Source organism: Phyllobates terribilis, unplaced genomic scaffold (assembly GCF_046119375.1).
Source record: "Phyllobates terribilis strain yellow unplaced genomic scaffold, ASM4611937v1 Scaffold_12__6_contigs__length_324123572, whole genome shotgun sequence".
NCBI classification, from domain to species: domain Eukaryota; kingdom Metazoa; phylum Chordata; class Amphibia; order Anura; family Dendrobatidae; genus Phyllobates; species Phyllobates terribilis.
This window is the reverse complement of record NW_027362772.1, coordinates 68,758,375-68,780,783: the sequence shown is the minus strand read 5'-3', so window position 1 is coordinate 68,780,783 and position 22,409 is coordinate 68,758,375. Positions and strand designations below refer to the sequence as shown.

Below are 22,409 nucleotides of genomic sequence, written 5' to 3'. Positions count from 1 at the left end.
GGTCGCATGGGTGCTAAGCCTTGCATAGCCTGGGCATTTTTTCAGATAGATAAAGATGACCCAACTCGTGTTATCTGTAACATTTGTCAGCAAAAGCTAAGTAGAGGCCAAAAAATACATAGTTTGAGTACTTCATGCATGAACCGGCACATGGACATGAAGCATAAGTTGCAGTGGGAAGCTCAGTGTGCTACAATGCGGCCTAGCCGGCCGGGCCAACCACCGTCTGCCATATCTTGTGCATCCGCGGCCTCTTCATCCTCTGTGACTGGGGGGACAGCAGTCACACCTGTTTTGGGGCGCAGACCTGCCACCTCTTTACCCGCAACAGCCAGCGTGATTGGCAGGTCATCATTTTCTTTGGAGGTGGTAACACCAGCTGGTGTTGAGCGCTGTCCGACATCGATAGCACCACCTTTGGATCAAGGCAACCTAACATGTCCGCCTGCATCTTCCTCACAGACCGGCAGTTTGCCGGGGACACCCTTATCAACCCCGTCTAAGCACAATAGCCAGCCCTCGGTCCCTCAGATGTGGACAAGCAAAAGACCATTTTCTCCTAGCCATGAGAAAGCTAAGAGGTTGAATTTCACCATCTGCAAGCTCTTGGCTACAGAAATGCTGCCTTTCCGCCTGGTGGACACAGAGGATTTTCGAGACCTTATGTCCGTCGCAGTGCCCCAGTACCAGATGCCCAGTCGGCACTACTTCTCAAAGAAAGGTGTGCCTGCGCTCCACCAGCATGTCGCACACAACATCACCGCTTCTTTGAGAAACTCTGTGTGTGACAGGGTGCATTTCACCACAGACACTTGGACGAGTAGGCATGGACAGGGGCATTACATGTCGCTGACTGGGCACTGGGTAACTATGGTGACAGCAGGACAAAGGGCTGCTGTCCAAGTCTTGCCGTCCCCACGAGTTGTGCGTCAATCCTCTTTATGTCAAAGTTCCTCCACTGCTTCTGACTCCTCAACCTCCTCTCGGTCTTCCACCTGCACCCAAAGCCTGTCTGGTCATGCCACAATCTTTCTAACTGCGCAGAAGGGATCCTGCACACCTCCTTACTATGCTGGCAGTAGGGCTCAACGTCATCAGGCGGTTTTTACATTGAAATGTCTGGGAAATGTGAGTCACACAGCTGAGGAGTTGTGGTCAGCTCTGGAGAACCAATTTCATGAATGGTTGTCTCCACTGGACCTGAAACCAGGGAAGGCCGTGTGCGACAATGCTGCAAACCTGGGTGCGGCCTTTCGCCGGGGCAATGTCACACATGTGCCTTGTATGGCTCACGTGTTGAACCTGGTTGTCCAGCAATTTTTAGCCCACTATCCCAGACTAGATGGCCTTCTGCAGAGGGCACGGTCACTGTATGCTCACTTCCGCCGTTCGCATCCCGCAGCTCAGCGACTTACATCTCTACAGAAGTCGTTGGGCCTGCCACTTCACCGGCTAAAATGCGATGTGCCTACCCGGTGGAATTCAACTCTGCACATGTTGCAGCGATTGTGGCAGCACCGACAAGCCTGGTGCAATACGTTCTGACGTATAGCCTGGGCCAACGAGATCCAGAGGTGGGGCAAATCACGCTGGAGGAGTCGTCTCAGATCAGGGACCTATGCACCCTTCTGCACAGTTTTGAAATGGCGACGAAGATGTTTAGTGCTGACGATGCCATTATCAGCATGACTATTCCGGTGATTTACATGCTGGAGCACATGTTAAACAGAATTCGGAGTCAGGTGGTGGCACAAGAGGAGGTGGAGGAAGTAGAGGAGGAGGAGTTGTATGCGGAAGGGCTAACATCTGCAAGGTCCAGACGGTCGGCAGCACCAAGGCGGCAGGCATGTGAGGGTGGGGGAGATGGTTTTACCAGGGCGCATGGTAGCAGCCAAACTAGTGAGGAAGGTGCAGGAGCCCAGGAAGAAGTGGAGGACGAACTGATGGAAGACTCATCAGATGAGGGAGACCTTGATCACATTTCTGTTGTGCGAGGTTGGGGGGAGAGGACAGAGGAAGGAAGCATGATTGTTACCTCGCCACCAACACAACAGGGACTTGGTGCTCCTGGATGCGCAACACACATGAGTGCCTTCTTGCTGCACTACCTGCAACATGACCCTCGAATTGTGAGAATTAGAAATAATCCTGACTACTGGGTTGCCACACTGTTAGATCCCCGGTACAAAAGTAAATTTGCAGAAATTATTCCTGCCATAGAAAGGGATGCACGCATGCAGGAGTATCAGCAGAGACTGTTGCAGAATCTTACATGTGCTTTTCCACAAAATACCAGTGGTGCACGTAGTGAATCTCACAGTTCCAACTTGCCAACTGTGGGACCGTCAAGTGTTCATCACTCAAACTGTAACAGAACCACAGTATCTGCTGGTAACATCAATTTTGCGGAATCATTTCACCACTTCTTTAGCCCATCCTTTGCAAGGCCACAGGAGACAAGAAGTCTGACACATAGTCAACACCTAGAGACGATGGTACAGGAGTATCTCCAAGTAAACATTGAAGCCATGACTGTGTCACTGGACCCTTGCTCTTTTTGGGCTTCCAATCTGGATGAATGGCCGGAGCTAGCCACTTACCCCTTTGAGATCTAGTCATGCCCCGCAGCCAGCGTTCTGTCTGAACGTGTGTTCAGCGCTGCTGGTGGTGTGCTGACAGATAAGCGCACGCGGCTCTCCACTGATAATGTAGACAGACTCACATTCATAAAGATGAACAAATCATGGATCCGAAACGACTTTTCTACCCCTGTGTCATCCTGGGGAGAGTAAAAGCTTGATGATTGGTTAAAATCACCCTACCAACCGTTTTAAGCTTTCAAATTACTAATCATGTTTATCTGTATCTTGGCTGGAAAATAATTTGGGCTTTGTAGCAGTGTGCAGCACTGATTCTATTAGGCCATCTATAATAAGCTCCACCAGATTTAAAATTACTAATCATGTTTATCTGTATCTTGACTGGAAAATAATTTGGGCTTTGTAGCAGTGTGCAGCACTGATTCTATTAGGCCATCTATAATAAGCTCCACCAGATTTAAAATTACTAATCATGTTTATCTGTATCTTGACTGGAAAATAATTTGGGCTTTGTAGCAGTGTGCAGCATTGATCCTATTAGGCCATCTATACTAAAGCTTCACCAAATTTAAAATTAATAATAATTTTTAGCTGCATCTAGCCCGGAAAATAATTTTGGGGCTCCGAGATGCGCAAGACACATAAGTACCTTCTTGCTGCACTACCTGCAGCATGACCCTCATATTGTCAGAATTCGAAGTAATCATGACTACTGGGTTGCCACACTCTTAGATCCCCCAAACTTTTCGATCAACCTTTTCATTTTAATAAAGACCAAAAAAATGGTAATTTTTGAAATTATAAGCATTAGCAGGTTGTTAGAAACTGAAATCAAACAGTTTTCAACTCAAAACTTTATTCTAGGTGATGTTACATTTTCACATAGGACCCCTTGTTCGAAAGGAGCTTCTGAACTCTCTCGTCCATTGAATTTGTCAGGTTTTGGATGGTTTCTGCTTCAATTGTTTTGCATGAGGACAGAATACCCTCCCAGAGCTGTTGCTTAGATGTGAACTGCCTCCCGCCATCATAGACACTCCTTTTAATGATGCTCCAAAGGTTCTGAATGGGGTAGAGGTCAGGGGAGCATGGGGGTCACACCATAAGTATGTCCCCTTTATGCCCATATCAGCCAGAGATGCAGATGTTTTATGTGCAGCATGAGATGGTGCATTATCATGCAAAAAAATGATCTTGCTGTGAAATACACGGTTCTTCTTCTTGAACCATGGCAGGAAGTGCTGTTTGAGAAAATCCACATACATTATGGAGTTCATCTTTAGCGCCTTCAGGGATCCTAAAGGGGCCGACAATCTCTCTCCCCATGATTCCAGCCCAAAACATTACTCCACCTCCTCCTTGTTGGCGCTGTAGCCGTGTTTGCGTGGGGTGTCCATCAACTAGCCATCCTCCACTCCATCCATCTGGACCATCGAGCGCTGCACGGCACTCATCCGTGAACAAAACAGTTTTGAAATCAGTCTTCATGTAATGTTTGGCCCACTGGAGCCGTTTCTGCTTGTGTGAAGTGGATAGAGGAGGTCGACAGGATGGCGTATGTACAGCTGCAAACCTCTGAAGGACCCTGCATCTTGTTGTTCGGGGGACGTTGGAGGCACCAGCAGCTTCATAAACTTGTCTGCTGCTATGACAAGGCTTTTTTGCCGCTGCTCTTTCAACCTGACGTAATTGCCTGTAGGAAAGAGTCCTCAATTTGCCCTTATCAGCACGCACACGTGTGTACTGTGAATCAGCTACATACTTCTTGATTGCCAAGACACTTCATCCTGATCATCGCACAATGTTGATTGTAGTCATGCCTTGACCTAAACACTCCACAATTTGTTGCTTCTCAGCAGCCGACACATCCTTTTTCTTTCCCATTTTGGCAGAAAATGTAGGCTGCTTAATAATGTGAGACAGCCTTCTTAAGTAGTCTTGCCTTTCATTGGACACACCTGCCAAACTAATTAGCACAGGTGTCTGCAATTGCTTACAGTGATATAAAGAGCCCTGACACACATCACCATCAATGAGTTTAACTGACAAACAAACAAATTCTTCCCTTATCACTCCTAAACACTTTTTGCATAATAATTTGGAACACAGTGTACATGTGCTTTTCCACAAAACACCAGTGGTTCACGTAGTGAATCTTACAGTTCTAACTTGCCAACCGTGGTCTGTATGGAGTTGTTCAATAAAGGGCCCAAAATTAAGATAACATAGATGGGAGAGGTCTCTATGAATAGGAATTCCTAAGTATTTGATACCCTGTGAGGGCCAGGCAAAGGGAAAGTTGGACTGGATGGAATCCTATATGGATTTGGGGAGGGAGACATCGAGGGCCTCAGACTTCGCTGCATTGATTTTAAAATTTGACCATGTAACAAAGTGATCTATTTCAGCCATAACAGCCATATGTGATTGAGTGATATATACTAGGACATCATCAGCAAATAGAAAGCACTTGTACTCGGTGCCTCCCACCTCAATCCACCTAATATTGGGGTTATGGCGAATTGATGAGAGCAGGTGCTCCGTCACTAGGATGTATAAGAGAGGGGACAGAGAACATCCCTGCCTTGTCCCATTGGTGATTGTGAAAGGTGATGAAAATGTTCTGACGCGCCCCCTGGGCCTTGGGACACCCGGAGCCGGACCCTTTTTGGTGGATGCTGGTGGTTGTAGTCTCCGTGGCGGCGACCCGGTTCCGTGACTCAGGGCGGTCAAACCAGTGGCGGAACTATTTATGTGGTTTTGATGTTTAAATGTCCGACTACGCCACCCGTGGATTGCGGTCAGAGTGAACCGCCGCTCCAGGGCAGACCGCTGAGGCTAGTGTTGTGGGTGCAGCAGAGCGTAGCATAATTCCCCACGGGAGGAGTAAAGCCTCAGGGCAGTGTATGCGGAGGATGGGGGTGATGGTGCAGGGCAGCAGCAGTAACGACACGTAGTCAGTGATGCAGTCCAGGGCCTTTACTCACAGTTCTTATTATCCAGACCACGTCTGCAGGTAACGGCTGCCCACGTCGTACTGTGCTCACCAGGTGAGGGGCTCAGACAACTCCCAGATAACTTTGGAGCGCTTCACAGGACCCCCTTTGTGTGTCCTTTGTCTGGCCTTTCTTACCAACCCTTCTGTCCGGCTGCCTCGGGCCTCCACTTGGTAAACTTGGCGCCAGTTTCCCTGACCCTATGTGGTGCTTTCCTAGCGGGTGTAGCGAGGGGCTGCGCCACATAAAATGTCACAGCCTCCTGTTTCTAGCTGAGGGTCGTTTCCTGCCTCCACTAGTTTCGGGGACCGGTCTCCCCCTTTGGCCTGACCCCTCCACGCAGGTGGATTCGGGCGTGCGGTGGCGAGTCGACCGTCCGCACCCCTGGGATCCCTTCGTTCCTCGTTCCTGGAGCCTTCTCCGCTCCTCTTCCTTCCTTCTCCCTCTTCCAGGCCTGGGCCTCTGTTACTAGGCCCGCCTCTGGAGCAGAGCTCATGCAGAGCCCCTGCTCCCTGCCACTTCTGCTCAGACTTCTCTGCACTGAACTAAGATGGTGCCCACCTTTTATACTCCCTTCTCAATGCACCCAGGAACTGCTTCCTCCCTGCTCCTGCACTACAGGGTTCCCCTTCCTCAGTGTTCCCTCCCCCCACTCCAGCCAGGGACAGGGACTGTCGTGCCCATCTCAGGGGCATATTGGTCGCCCTGCCCCACGGCAATGTGGTGTAATGCATGCAGGTGTCGGGTCCTGATCCACACTACATCCTTACCTGAGAGTGAGATATCACACCTCTGGGTGAGGTGCAATACCTCTGTAGCAACCGAGCCCTCAGGGTGCTACAGTTCCATTTAACTTCAGCCTAGGTGACGTATTGCGATACAGAGCCGTGATTTTGGCTATAAAAGGGTCCCCTAGACCCCTACCCCAAGCTTTTTAAGAGAATCATATATGGCGTGCCAGGAGACTCTATGGAATGCTTTCTCAGCATCCAACGAGAGTATCTAATTACAAATTTTTAACTGCATCTAGCCCAGGAAATACTTTGTGCCTAGTAGCAGTGTCTGCTAGTCAGCGGATTATCCCGGCTGTTAAGCAAGCTACACCACCTGTAGTTTGGACACTTAATATTTTCAAAGGAAATGCTTCGGGACCACGGGATACTCAGTGAAGAGCATCAGGAGGCACCCCAAGGCATAGGGGCTGGGACTGGCAGTAGGATGCCTTGCGGTGGACAGCCGAGCTCGATCATTATAAAAGCTTTTTAACTGCAGCAGCTTTAGTGGACACTACTGGAACTGGAATTACGCGGCTGCTGGCATGAGACTTGCCCTCCAATAGATCCTTGTAAATGGATTTAAAGTGTATTCATTCAAATTAGAGAGACAATTTAAATTAAAAAGCTTAGAGCTGCCTCCACCACAGGGGGGCTCGCTCGACCCACCAGCGGACAGGCACCAGTATTGGGAGAGGGGGGCTGGCCGTCAGGGTTCACCTCGGCTCTGGCACAAACCCGGCGACGCGGAGGTGGCACGGGCAGGAGCGGACTGAACGTGTCGGCTTCTCACTTTTTGGATTTTAGAAAGGCATGACATGCCTATATCTGTGTCTCCCCCTCCTTTTACTCCTCCACCTCTTTTCTTTTCGCATGACTATATGTACTTGTCACTTTTCCATGTGTTAGTTGTGTCTTCTGAGCAGTTTGTCAGCTTTTGGACACCTTTGAAGGTGTTTTCTATGTGTTTCTATGTGTTTTTGTTTGCCTGCCATTGGTTTTAACGGTGTTCGAAGGTGTTCGACGAACAGTTCGACGAACAGTTCGGCGAACACACGGGTGTTCGACGAACCGAACCGAACTCGAACACTACGGGGGTGGCTCAACACTAATACCAAGGCTCGCACAATCAACAGACAACCCTGGCACACCAGCCTAACTAAAGAACTGCGACGGGCCTCCAGGGTTGCTGAACGTAGATGGAAAAGGTCCCACTCCCATGAGCACTTCATCGCATTCAAACAGTCCCTCACTACCTTCAAGTCCACACTCACTGCAGCAAAACAAACATACTTTGCATCTCTCATATCCTCCCTGTCTCACAACCCTATACAACTATTCAACACCTTCAATTCTTTCTTCCGTCCCCCAGTGCCTGCTCCCTCTCCTCTTATTTCAGCCGAAGACTTTGCCTCTTTCTTCAAGCAGAAGATTGACACCATCAGACAAAGTTTTTGCCTAAAGCCCCCACAGCCCCCCCCACACCTACTCAACCCTCCTCCTCCAAAACCACATTCTCCACCATTTCTGAAGATCAACTTTCCTCCTTACTCTCCAAATCACACCTCACCACCTGTAAACTTGACCCAATCCTGTCCCTCCTCATCTCAAACCTTACCACTATCTTCAACCCAGCCCTAGCCCACCTCTTCAACCTGTCACTAACAACTGGTGTCTTCCCCTCATGCTTCAAACATGCCTCAATCACACCCATCCTCAAAAAGCCCTCCCTTGACCCATCCTCCATGTCTAGCTATCGCCCCATATCACTTCTCCCCTATGCCTCAAAACTACTGGAACAACACGTCAATTCTGAACTGTCCTCGCACCTCTTCTCCTGCTCCCTCTTTGACCGTCTACAATCTGGTTTCCGACCGCACCATTCTACTGAAACTGCACTGACTAAAGTCACAAACGACCTACTAACCGCCAAATCTAAGCGACACTACTCTGTCCTCCTCCTCCTAGGCCTGTCATCTGCCTTTGACATAGTGGACCATTCCCTCTTACTCCAGACTCTCTCATCTCTCGGCATCACAGACTTGGCCCTATCCTGGATCTCCTCATACCTAACAGACCAGACATTCAGTGTCTCCCACTCACAGACCACCTCCTTATCTTGCCCCCTATCTGTCGGTGTCCCCCAAGGTTCAGTTCTAGGACCCCTGCTCTTCTCCATCTACACCTTAGGCCTGGGACAGCTCATAGAGTCTCATGGCTTTCTTTATCACCTCTATGCTGATGACACACAGATTTACCTCTCTGGACCCGATATCACATCCTTACTAACCAAAATCCCACAATGTCTGTCCGCTATTTCATCCTTCTTCTCTGCCAGATTTCTAAAACTTAACATGGAGAAAACAGAATTCATCATCTTTCCGCCATCTCATTCAACCCTCCCAACTGACCTATCTATCAACGTCAATGGCTGCCTACTCTCCCCAGTTCCTCAAGCTCGCTGCCTTGGGGTAACCCTGGACTCGGAACTCTCCTTCAAACCACATATCCAAGCCCTTTCCACTTCCTGCCGACTCCAACTCAAAAATATCTCCCGGATCCGCACATTCCTAAACCATGAATCTGCAAAAACACTAGTGCACGCCCTCATCATCTCCCGCCTTGACTACTGCCACCTCCTGCTCTGTGGCCTCCCCTCTAACACTCTCGCACCCCTCCAATCTATCCTAAACTCTGCTGCTCGACTAATCAACCTGTCCCCCCGCTATTCCCCGGCCTCTCCTCTCTGTCAATCTCCTCACTGGCTCCCCATTGCTCAGAGACTCAAGTTCAAAACCCTTACCATGACATACAAAGCCATTCACAACCTGTCTCCTCCATATATCTCCGACCTAGTCTCCCGTTACATACCTGCACGCAACCTCCGATCCTCACAAGATCTCCTGCTCTACTCCCCTCTTATCTCCTCCTCCCACAACCGTATACAAGATTTCTCCCGTGCTTCCTCCCCACTCTGGAACTCTCTACCCCAACGTATCAGACTCTCGCCTACCGTGGAAACCTTCAAAAGGAACCTGAAGACCCACCTCTTCCGACAAGTCTACAACCTGCAGTAACCACCGCTCCACCATACCGCTGCACGACCAGCTCTACCCTCACCTACTGTATCCTCACCCATCCCTCGTAGATTGTGAGCCCTCGCGGGCAGGGTCCTCGCTCCTCCTGTACCAGTCGCTGTCACATTGTGTTCAAGATTATTGTTATTGTAATTGTGCTTGTATTATACCCCTTTTTCACATGTAAAGCGCCATGGAATAAATGACGCTATAATAATAAATAATAATAATAATAATATGGATGTAAGCAGCGGGCACAGGACAGCATCAGAGACTATGCCCTAAACTTGCAGGAAGCCTTGAGGGCCATCAAACAAACTGACCCTGGCAGCGTGCAGGAAATCGATAAGCTGCTAACAGAACAATTCATAGAAGGTCTGCTGTCTAGCGCCCACAGGGCCAAACTGCGCCTCATGTTCTTTCAAAACCCTGATCTGACCTTTGCCCAATTTAAGGACAGGGCCATAAGGGTGCTCCGTGAACCCGCAACAAGTGGCGCTATAAACCCCCGGCGCCCTGCTCTCACCTACCACCAGGAGGCGGCGCCCTCCTCTATGGACTCTGTGGGGGCCGATGCACAGGCCCTGAACCAAGCCCCATCAAAAGATCTGCATCACCAAGTCCAGGAGCTGACCAGGAGCGTCGCGCCGTTGACCAGGACCGTCCAGGCGTTACAAGTGGACCCATCAAGACCCATCGAGTTGGCTTCAAGTCCAAAGGATGTCCCGTGGCGTCGACAGAGGAGGATCCCGTCGTTCCGAGGGAGGCCCACAGACCGCTATGCAGAGGATGGACAGCCCATTTGCCATCGATGCAACCAGCCAGGACACATTTCCAGGTACTGTAATTTAAACGGGTCCAACCTGGGGCAGGGGGCCGACCCCCAGGCATAAGATCACCAGGCCCTTATAATTGGCGTGATAAGTACGTTGGGGGGCGCTCCGGTTTTAGCCGTGGTGCTGAACGGTATCCCCACGAGCGCCTTGCTGGATACTGGGTCGCAAGTAACCACTATCCCTTATGTACTTTTTAAGCAGTATTGGACTGATGCTGATATCACACGGTATCCAGACAGTAACTTGAGCATCATCGCCAGTAATGGCTTACCCGTGCCGCAGATGGGGTTCAAGGAGATGACCATTAAAATTGGTAAAGTTGAACTACCGGCACAGGGAGTGATTATTGTGGACATTGACAGTCATGAAAGTCACCCTAAAATAACTGTGGGTACTAACGTGATTGAAAATTGTCTTTCAGAGGTAATTGTAATTCTACAACAAGTGGCGGTGAATGCTAGTTCCAGCCAACAGAGAGTCCTCAACAAGGAGATAAAAGCCCTGATGAGACGGCAGCAGGTAGAACTGTCTGGTGGTGAGACCGGTAGCGTAAGACTGAGTGATCCGTTCCCCATTTCCATGCCTCCCAAAAGCGAAATGATGATCTGGTGTCGGACTGCAATCGGGTTGAGAGGTAGAGACTACCAAGCCATGGTAGAACCCATGTACTCGGACAGCAGGCCCACCATTTTGACAGCCCGGGGGGTGGTTGATGTCCGTCATGGGAGGGTGCCCATTCGCATCCTCAACATTGGGGAGAGGGAGGTACATTTACCGAGGTACGCTACACTTGCCAAACTGTTTGTTGTCGAACACAAAGCTATCAGGGCCGTGGAACCCTTGCCTCCATCTCCTCAGGCGGAGGGTAATGGCTCCCAGAAACAAAAGGAGGACTGGTGCCAGAAACTCCATGTGGGTGCTGACTCCACTCCCCTGCACCAAAAACAAGGAGTCTACCGGGTGGTCCAGGAGTACGAGAGAATTTTTGGTAAGCACCCGCTAGACTTCGGCAGAGTAAAAGGGATAGAACACCATATCCCCACGGGGAGCCACCCACCGATAAAGGAGAGACACAGGCCTGTACCCCCTGCACATTATCAGAACGCCAAGGGTATGCTGCGGGAAATGAAAGAAGCTGGGGTCATTAGAGATAGCTGTAGCCCCTGGGCAGCCCCCCTGGTTCTGGTAAAAAAGAAAGACGGCACCATGAGAATGTGCGTGGACTATAGACAAATCAACCGTATCACCCACAAAGACGCATATCCGCTGCCTAGAATAGAGGAGTCTTTAGCCGCACTAACATCAGCTAACTTCTTTTCTACTTTGGACCTTACTAGCATGTACTGGCAGGTTCCTGTGGCAGAGGCTGACAAGGAGAAGACCGTCTTCACCACCCCGATGGGACTGAGTGAGTTCAACTGTATGCCCTTCGGGCTCTGCAACGCACCAGGGACCTTCCAGAGGCTGATGGAATGCTCTCTAGGGCACCGAAACTTCGAGAAGGTCCTCCTTTACCTGGACGACGTGATCGTCTATTCGAAGACTTACGAGGATCATCTAAAGCACCTGGCCGAGGTAAGTGCGGAAGGAGTAGCCCCCGACCCTGACAAGGTCACGGCAATCAAGAGCTGGCCAAGCCCCTCGAACATCAAAGAAGTAAGGCAGATCCTAGGGTGGGTAGGCTACTACCGAAGGTTCATCCTCGGGTTCACTAAGATGGCAGATCCTATGCAGGACCTCCTGATAGGACAGTCTAAGTCCAGAAGTCAAAAGCCACCCTTCAAGTGGGATCAACCGGAAGAGGAGTCCTTCCGCCAGTTGAAGATGGCCCTCACGGGGGATGAGATCCTGGCCTACCCTGATTATGGCCAGCCTTTTATTCTCCACACAGATGCCAGTAATGTGGGACTGGGAGCTGTACTGTCCCAAAACCAACAGGGCAGAGAAAGGGTGATGGCGTACGCCAGTCGGAATCTGAGGCCCACCGAGAGGAACCCGGAGAATTACAGCTCCTTTAAGCTAGAATTCTTGGCGGTGGTGTGGGCCGTAAAGGAACGCTTCAAGCATTACCTGGCCTCCGCAAAGTTCACCGTGTACACGGACAACAACCCATTGACACACCTGGACAATGCAAGACTGGGTGCCCTGGAACAGCGGTGGATGGCCCGTCTCTCCAATTATGACTTCGTGATCAAGTACCGGGCAGGCAAAACCAATGCCAATGCTGACGCCCTATCGAGAATGCCTCACTTACCTGAAGGTGACGAAGACCCAGAAGAGCTGGAGAAGGTAGAACTCCCCGTGTTTCACCGGTATGGGGCCGCTCAATACTCCCACCGCGTGATGGAGGAAGATTTAACAACCGTTATGATCAATCCCCTACCTCACCACAGCTGGGCTGAAACCCAAGATAGTGACCCTGCAACCCGCCTGGTGAAAGATCTGCTGACCCAGGAAGACGCCCGCTTAGATCCGGATGCTCCAGAGGAAGCCAAGCAGCTATGGAAAGAGAAGAGCAAGCTGTTCCTCTATGAAGGTAAGCTGTGCAGAAGACTTGTCAACCACCGGACATACGAGCTGACCTGGCAAGTCATGGTCCCAAGGCGGGATGCAGCTATGGTCCTGGGGGCTTACCATGACAGAGCGGGGCACTTTGGTTGGAAGAAACTGGAGTTCCTGCTAAGAGGACGGTTCTTTTGGGTCGGCATGAGAGGGGCTGTAGAGAAGTGGTGCAGGGACTGTGGCCCTTGTAACTTAAGGAGAAAAGACCGCACCAGCCAGAAGGCACCCTTGAAGCCCATCGTCACCCAGCAGCCTCTTGAGCTTGTAGCTCTTGACCACGTCAAATTGGCTCCAAGCCGGTCAGGATACATCTACGCCCTGACAATCGTGGACCACTATTCCCGTTTTCAAGTGGTCGTCCCGGTGAAAGACTTGACAGCCCAAACGGTGGCCAGAGCCTTCCAGCAATACTTCTGCTGTCCACACGGGTATCCGGAACAGGTCCTGACAGACCAGGGTCCAGCGTTCGAGGCTGAAATCTTCCAAGAGTTCTGCAACCTCTATGCCTATAAGAAGATTCGGACAACGCCTTACCACCCACAAACCAACGGGATGTGTGAGAAAATGAACAATATAGTCATTGATCTCCTGAAGACGTTGCCCCTGGAGGAACGCAGCCTGTGGCCAGAAAAACTGCCGGACCTGATAGACTTATACAATCATATCCCGGTGAATGCTACAAACTGCACCCCGGCTTACCTGATGCGAGCTAGACCAGGTAAGCTGCCCGTAGACCTGGAGATGGGAGTCCTAACACCTGAGGACACCTCCCCAGATGCGGAGCGCTATACGGAAAGGCAACTGCAGTACAAGAAGGTACAGGAGAGTGTGGAGAAGAGCCTGGCCCAGGTGAGAGAGAGGCAAGAAAAACTCTTCAACCAACACGCCCCTGCTGGTCCCCTGGAACCTGGTGAGCAGGTCCTGAAGCGAAAGAGAAGGCAACATAAGTTGGATGACCAGTGGGAAAGGGAACCCTACACCGTACTGCAGTCCGACCACGACAACCTGAAGGTGTGCGTGATCACCAAGGATGGAGGAGAAACTACTAGTACCGTCTCCAGTTACCACCTAAAAAGGTGCCCCGAGCAACTCCGTAGTGCAGAAGAGGATCAAAGTGACCTTGAACCCGCAGAGGACAAGGAAGAAATGATCAGCACCATTCTCGGAGAGTTCCCTCGGTCCTGGACTCGAATAAACGATGCCATAGTGGTACCCGTCCTGTATTTCCTGCAACCGGCTCAGCAACAACCTACACCAGAGCCGGAAGGTGAAGAAGAGCAAGCAGTTCCAAAGGCAGAAGAGCCTGTACCAGCAGCCCAGGAGAGTCAACCCTCTGCTGACAGTGAGCCTGCCATGCCTGCGGTAAGCCAAAGGACCCGCAGACAGCTGCCTGCCCTACCTGTACACCCAGCTGGTAGCTGTACCCCTAACGCTAGTGGGGAAAGCCAGGTCAGTCCACCACCAGACAGTGGGTTAAGGAGGTCAACCAGGAGCACAAAGGGGCAGATACCCGCTCGCTGGAGAATATAGGGTGCACTAAAATTGTAAATAACCCTGTTGCCAAGTTACCTGCATGATTATTAATAGTGTATTTCAGTTTCTTGCAGTTACCGTACGGACTCAAAGGTTATGGACTTTTAATAACCGGGACTTTGTATGGACTGCGCTCGGAGCCTGACCAAGGAATGAACTAAGACTGTAAAGGACTTGGGGTAGGACAGACCCCCAACTGGTTAAGGCTCCCTGTTATATTGGTGATATGGACACCCAGTCACAGACCACACTGTGACCTTAAGAACTCAACCTGTGCGTCGTTTGTCTACTAATGTTTTATAGTCATGTATATTATCTTTATTTACTGTTTAGTCCCGGAGTACTAAATTTTACTAGGGGGGAATGTGTCACCCTGGCCTGGATGCCACAAATATAATAAAGCTGTGTCTGAGAGCAAGGGGGAGGTTCTCTGGTCAGGGGAACATTAGCATGCAATACCTCCTGTCTCAGGCCAGTAGGGGGAGCAGGCTGCCCCTTTAAAAGCTAGAACTGGGGGCAGAGTTAGGGAGAACTGGACGACCTGTCTCTGGATTGAGAGGTGTCCCAGAGCAGAGAGAGACAGTTGTATTGCACCCTAAGAGGACGTGTGGCGGTGGGAGAGCCACAAGCCAGGGACAAGAGGTGAAGTACGCCTGTCCTGGCAGATAAAGAACCAAATTTAATAGACTTTGGTGTCTGAGGCTGTGAGGATTCCACGTCCTACAGCAGATAACCAGTCCGCAGGGGACTGTACGTTCCTTGGCCTAAGAAGCCCGGAGGCTCCGCCACAGCAGAAGGGACCAGCAGAGCCGTACCAGGCCGGGAGTAGAAAGGAACCCACGTTGCAAACCATATGGGCGAGAGGACACGGTGAGCTCGGGACCGTGGGCTGTTACCATTATACTGCCCTGGGGCCGCACTCTTCCCGTGGGGAGTCACACTATCCCAGCTGCATACATCATCAGCCCCAGCGGTCTACTTGGCAGCGGCGGTCCGCACTGACCGCAATCCACGGGTGGCGTAGACGGACACACCAACAGCGTGTCGCAGACTACCACTGGTCTGACCACCCTGAGCTACGGAACCGGGTAGCCACTACTACCCCCATCGTTACCCTATTGGTATAACAAGACGCTTTTAATGCACCTTACAAGAGATGTGGAGGTCAGAGTGGTATAACAAGACGCTTTTAATGCCCCTTACAAGAGACGTGGAGGTCAGAGTGGTATAACAAGACGCTTTTAATGCCCCTTACAAGAGACGTGGAGGTCAGAGTGGTATAACAAGACGCTTTTAAAGCACCTTACAAGAGATGTGGAGGTCAGAATGGTATAACAAGACGCTTTTAATGTCCCTTACAAGAGACGTGGAGGTCAGAGTGGTATAACAAGACGCTTTTAATGTCCCTTACAAGAGACGTGGAGGTCAGAGTGGTATAACAAGACGCTTTTAATGCCCCTTACAAGAGCCATACAGTACAGCATCTTAAAAATATTATTCCCATTATTGGGGAGTGGGTCTCCCACAGTCTTGGCTTATGCCTTCCAAGCAAAAACTGACAAAAATAAGGACGGAGGAACTTTGAATAATGGCAACACGGACCACAGTCACCCTGGTGGTATAGTGGTGGTGGAGGCTGAGGATAAGGAGAAGAACATAAAACAGCTGAAATGAGGAAGCGTATACCCATGTGTGGGTGTGAAGCGGTGCATGTGAATACATCTCCCGAAATAACACAGTGGATTTGACTTTATGTTACTCTGCTGTCATTTGGTGGTGATGAGAAGTCTGGCCCAATCCAGCCCTTGTTCATTTTGATAAGGGTCAGCTTGTCAGCATTGTCAGTTGACAGGCGAGTGCGCTTATCAGTTATAATTCCCCCAGCAGCACTAAAAACACGCTCCGATAACACGCTAGCGGCAGGGCAGGCCAGGACCTCCAAGGCGTACAGAGCGAGTCCATTCCAAGTGTCCAGCTTGGATACCCAATAATTAAAAGGCACAGAGGAATCATGGAGGATGCTGGTACGGTCGGCAATGTACTCCCTCACCATCTTTTGAAACTTTCCACTTCTTGTGAGAGTACCCCGCGCCTCAGGGTCTGTCCGAAGGGAGGGTCTGAGAAAACTGTCCCAGAACGTTGACAGTGTTCCCCTGCCTCTGCTGGATTGGAGTTGCCTCTCTCTCGCTTGTACGCTTTGGTTGGTCAACAAACTGTGACCTCTGCCGCTAGCGTGTTCAGATGGAAATTTTTTTAACAGTTCTGCAGGAAGGGCCTTCTGGTACTGGACCATTTTTGTAGACCTCTCCACCTCAGGAATAAGAGAGTGAAAGTTCTCCTTGTAGCGGGGGTCTACAAGTGTCACCAACCAGTAATGACTGTCACCCAACATTTTGACAACGCGAGGGTCACGGTTAAGGCAGCGTAACATAAAGTCCGCCATGCGTGTCAGACTGGTAACGGGCAAGATTTCCGTGTCCTCACCAAGATGACGACTGACCATGCTCTCCTCCTCCTCCTCCCTGTCCTCAGGCCACCCACGCTGAACCGACGGTATGACACTTGTACAGGTACTACCGTCTACAGCGCATGATAACAGCTCCTGTTCTTCCTCCTCCTCCTCCTCTCCCTCATTGTCCCCCAATGCACGTTGGGATGAGATGAGGCTGGGCTGTGTGTAATCGCCCACTACGGCTTCTTGACCCATCTCATCATACTCTGGCTGCAATGCCTCCTCTTTAATTCTCTGCAGAGAGCGTTGCAAAAGACAGACAAGTGGGATGCTGACACTAATGATGGCGTCATCGCCACTCACCATCTTAGTGGCCTCCTCAAAGTTTGTCAGGATGGTACATATGTCAGACATCCCGGTCCACTCATGAGGTCTTATGTGTGGAGTCTGACCTGAATATCGACGGCCTTGTTGCAGCTGGTACTCCACAACTGCTCTCTTCTGCTCACAAATCCTTTGCAACAAGTGGAGGGTAGAGTTCCAATGTGTGGGGACATCACACACCAGTCGGTGTGCCGGAAGCTGCAAACGCTGCTGTAACACAGCAAGGGCGGCGGAAGTTGTAGCCGACTTGTGAAAATGAGCTGACAGGCGGCGTACATTCACGAGCAGATCTGGCAACTCGGGGTACGATTTAAGAAACCGCTGAACCACAAGGTTAAGCATATGAGCCAGGCATGGTACGTGTGTGATCTCGCCTCAGAGCCGCCACCAGGTTACGGCCATTGTCACACAAGACCATGCCTGGATGTAGGTTCAGTGGTCTCAGCCACAGATCTGACTGCTCTTTCACAGCTGTCCACAACTCACAAGCAGTGTGAGGTTTATCACCTAAGCTTATGAGTTACAGCACAGCCTGTTGCCGCTTGGCGGAGGCAGTACTGCAGTGCTTCCAGCTTGTAACTGATGTGGTGATATCTGAGATGGAGGCTGAACATGAGGAGGAGGAGGAGGAGGATGATGCGCAGGAGCTGTACACTGTGGGGGCACTTCTGACTGACATAGGGCCCGCAATCCTCGGTGTGGGGAGGATGTGTTCCATCCCAAGGTCCGACTGGGTCCCGGCTTCCACTATGTTTTCCCAGTGTGCCGTCAGGGAGATGTACCGTCCCTGGCCACAAGCACTTGTCCACGTGTCTGTTGTCAGGTGGACTCTCCCAGTAACTGCATTGTTGAGGGCACAGCAGATGTTTTGGGACACGTGCTTGTATAGTGCGGGGATGGCACACCGGGCAAAATAGTGTCGGCTGGGGACCGAGTACCGAGGGACAGCCACCGCCATAAGGTTGCGGAAGGATTCCGTCTCCACAAGCCTAAAAGGCAGCATTTCCAACGCAAGCAGTCGTGAAATGTGCGAATTTAGGGCTGTGGCCTGTGGGGCGTTAGCTGCGATTTTCCGCTTTCTTTCAAAGGTCTGGGATATGGACAATTGAACGCTGTGGTGGGACGTGGACGTTGATGCTGTTTCTTGAGAAACTGCCATAACAAGTGAAGACTGAGAGGAGGGGGCATCTTTACATGCAGTATGGACAGGGAATTGCCTTGCACACACAACAGGGGGTTCTATTGTACGCACAACAGCGGAAGAAGCAGTGGTGACACCCGCTGACACTGGTTGTGGACCCTGGGTTTCGCCCCACAAAGTCGGGTGCTTTCCTGCCATGTACCTGATCATGCTGGTGGTGGTCAGGCTGGTAGTTTTGTCACCCCTGCTGATGCTGGCATGGCAGGTGGTACAAATGGTCTTTTTGGGGTTATCAGCAGAGTCTTTAAAAAAATTCCAGACTCTGGAAGACCTACCGCTTGTACTAGCAACGTCCCTCTTGTTGGTGTTACGGGGAACGGTTGCCCGCCTTCTGTCTGCGGCCACCACACTGCTTCTTCCTGCCTGTTGGGGTACTCTGCCTCCCTCCCCCTGTGTGCTGCTGGCCTCACTCTGCATGTCCTCCTGCCATGTTGGGTCAGTTACTAGATCATCCACAACCTCCTCCACTTCAACTTGCGCACCACGATGCTCCTCCTCACTTCCTGGCAATTGTCTCTCGTCATCGTCCACCTCTTGTGACAAATTGCTTCACTGACACACTGAAACAAATTTTTAATGGATGCAGGAAATGGCAGTATTTTCAGCGCAATTATATGTGATCCGTGTGACGGACAAACCACAGTTTTAAATTGCTGGATTTTTAGCGCTGTAATGTGGAAAGGACCTGGCTGTATTCTGCAGTGCCAACAAGCAAATAGCGCAGAACAATGATGGTCTCTTGATTGCTTTTTAAGCAAATAATGAGGATTAAGATAAAAAAGATAGATATTCCTGGCCCCTGAGACGAGGACCTTTGTCTTGAAATATCTAACAGCAGCAGCAGACAAAACTGGAATGGAGCCTCATGTGCTACATACACTGTTGTCTGCTATGTACCCTGCCTGACTGCCTATATACACTGCCTGCCTGATATCTCTGCAGATGGATTAGTCCTCAAAAGGACTGTTTGTTGAGATGGATATGTGTCTCTAATATAGTTTGGTACACATACACTAACTAGAAACAAGCAAATCTCTCCCTAGCTCAGCAGCATCTCCCCTACACTGTCTGATTCCGGAGTGACTGTGACGAGCATGGTGGCGCCAGATCTGATATAGACCTGATGACGCTGTGCGGCCAGCCAATCACTGTAATGCCACAACCAACATGGCTACAGCATTACAGTGAGTGGCAGACAATCTCTGCATGTTCATTGGCTCTGTAAAGAGCGCCAAAAATGCAGGGAGGAGACCCGAGCTCCCGCCGAGCAACCCCTGAAATACTCGGTGAGCGCCGAGCATCTCAAGCAGTGAAATGCTCGGGTGAGCAACGAGCAGTAGCGAGCATGCTCGCTCATCACTAGCTGTGACATGTAATTGACGCACCCCCTGGGCCATGTTGTGCAGCGTTGCGCATGTGAGGAATACCCGGAGCCGGATCTGATAGGGGTAGTAGTCCTCGTGGCGGTGACCCGGTCCGTGCCCAGGGTGTCAAACTAAGTGGCGGAATTTTATAGATGTTATAGAGTTCGACTACGCCACCCGTGGATTGCGGTCAGTGGGGACCGCCGCTGCACCGCAGACCGCTGAGGCTGATGTTGGTGGTGCAGCTCAGTATGGGGGTGACTCCCCACGGGAGGAGTATTGCCTCAGGGCAGCTAGTGTGGAGATTGAGGATGGGAGTGATGGTGCGGGTGTCCCAGTACTGATGGTGCAGGTGCCGTGACGAAACACGGAGGCGTGAAGTGCAGTTTCAAAAGCTTTACTCACAGTTCTTTATCAGGTCGCTTGTGCACAGTAAGGACCACCCGAGTCATGCTGCGTCCACCAGGTCAGGGACTCGACCAACTCCCAGGCAATTCCAGAGCGTGGTCCAGGGCTCCCCTCTCCTCCTTCCTACTGGCCGTCCCCACCAGGGACCCACCTTTGTCCGGCTCCCTCGGGCCTTTTGGTGGCGAAACCTTTCCCGGCTTCCCTGACCCTATATGGTATGCCTTCCTGGTGGATATGGTGAGGGGTCGCGCCAAGACTTGACCACGACCTCCGGTTCCTGGCTGAGGATAATTGGCCTCCACCAGTTTGGGATCCGGTACCCTGTTCTGCCAACCCTTCACCCGTTATTCCGTGGGATCTCAGGGTTCCCTCTTTTCTTGCGTCTCTGGGCCTTTCCTGGTGTTTCTGTTCCTTCTTCCTGTTACTTCTCTCTCTCTCTGCTTCAGGCCTCCACTTCAGGCCTGGCTTTGGAGCTGGGCCCAGACTGAGCCACAGCTCCCTGTCAGCCCTCTCTGGCTGAGCTCCTCTCTGAACTGACCCGGACTGAACTGACTGCCTGACTTAAGATGGTGCCCACCTTTTATACTCCCTTCTGACACCCGAGCCCAGGTGACCAGCACCCAATGGGCTCCTACCTATGCCCAGAGTCCCTCCCCTGTCTGCTCCTACACCACTGAGATATTCCTCCCCCCCTCCCACTCCAGCCAGGGACAGACGCTGTCGTACCTGCACATCTATCTGGTGGGAGTACCGTTGATCTGTCCCCCGGAAATGGGGTGAGTGTGGTGCATGCAGCTAACTGAGCTCTGTTCCACGCTCCATCCTTACCCGGGAGTGGAATACCACACCTCTGGTTCGAGGTGCAATACCCCTGTAGCAGCCGAGTCCTCGGGGTGCTACATAATTCTGACATTTTTCAGTGATACACGAGGCGCAGTGTGAACTTGTAACATAGGGAAAGAAGGGAAAAGAAAGTGATACTCACCATAGACTGTCAGGTTCACAAATACATCCTGTGCTGGTGTTTCCATCTGTACAGCCACTATATAATTCCCCCCATCTGTGAGACGAAGACCTTTGATGTGTAATGATCCATTATTGAAAACCGAAATCCGATCATTGTACAGAGATCCAGCAACTAATGTGGGATTAATACCAGGAACAAATGCCAGGATCTGATACGGAGGAGTTACATTAGATCCTTTATACCAGGTGACAATCTCGAGTTTGTCAGTAATCCCAGTAACACTCAGGGTGACAGATCCATTAATAACCGGATACTGAGGGATCGGCTGGATACTGATCTGTCCGCTGGTCACATCCACCATGAGGACGAGGAGAACTGAAAGAGAAAAGTTCATCAGTTTCAACAAATCATTTCAAAAAATCATAAACTATCATTATTAGCATAGTCATTGCTGCGTACACATGAAGTATAGGCAAGACATAGACACCTATGGAATAAAATTAGTTTTCAAAAGGGCAAAGACTTATAAAAAACATAAGAAGTAATACACTTTCTCATCAATTCACTGTAACTAACGCTAACCCTGTCTACTCTCCATTGCCCAGTCTCACATTGCCCACACCCAAAATGACTAGATGACAATTACACTTGTATCTACTGTCCCGAGCTCCATCATTATATTATCAGCATGAACGGTGTCCTGTAGACATGAAACTTAATTATTTATTATAAAAAGATATATAGCTATTGGCAGAACAGTCACTTGCTACTTATCATCATATGAAGAATGTAATATTTTGTGTACAATTCTTACCTGTTATTAGAAACCTCCTCATTGCTGATAACAGATTGTTGCGTGTCTCGCTTTTAGCCGTTATATAGAATTAGGAAGTTGCCTGTGAGAAAAAAAACTAACACCCTTTGTTGTAAGTGTGATTATGTAATGAAGAAAAGTCATGATGTTTTAACCATGTGAAAGCTCTGCCTGACAAATTAGTATGTATAATGGTTGAAGTCTGAGTTCTTCAGACTAAAAAAGTTTTGTTTTAGACATTTTCTAGATGGCTTATCCCAAATATATGATGGGAATGGGTCCCCTCCTAACAGCATTGCATTTCTACAAGAATGGCTGTGCTTACCCTCCTTCACTTCAGTGGGTTCATCTGAAGTACCAGGCACAACCACACTTTGTTGGCTTCTGCTCATATGTGTAAGAATCCCCACCAATTATGTATTGATTGGTTATATCCTAGAGA

At 50.4% G+C, this 22,409-nt stretch overlaps 1 protein-coding gene across 1 annotated transcript in view; it reads right to left on the bottom strand.

Annotated features, from left to right (window-relative positions):
* The window catches only part of LOC141173079 (cell adhesion molecule CEACAM1-like), a 145,162-nt gene extending 123,048 nt beyond the window's left edge, over positions 1-22,114 (bottom strand). Inside the window, exons 1-2 of the mRNA XM_073657724.1 lie at positions 21,968-22,114; positions 21,172-21,528 (exon numbers count right to left, since the gene is read on the bottom strand). Of these exons, the coding sequence (XP_073513825.1) occupies positions 21,172-21,528; positions 21,968-21,989 (379 nt within the window). The 5' untranslated portion in view covers positions 21,990-22,114. The remainder of the gene's footprint in view (positions 1-21,171; positions 21,529-21,967) is intronic.
* Between the last annotated feature and the right edge of the window lie 295 nt (positions 22,115-22,409).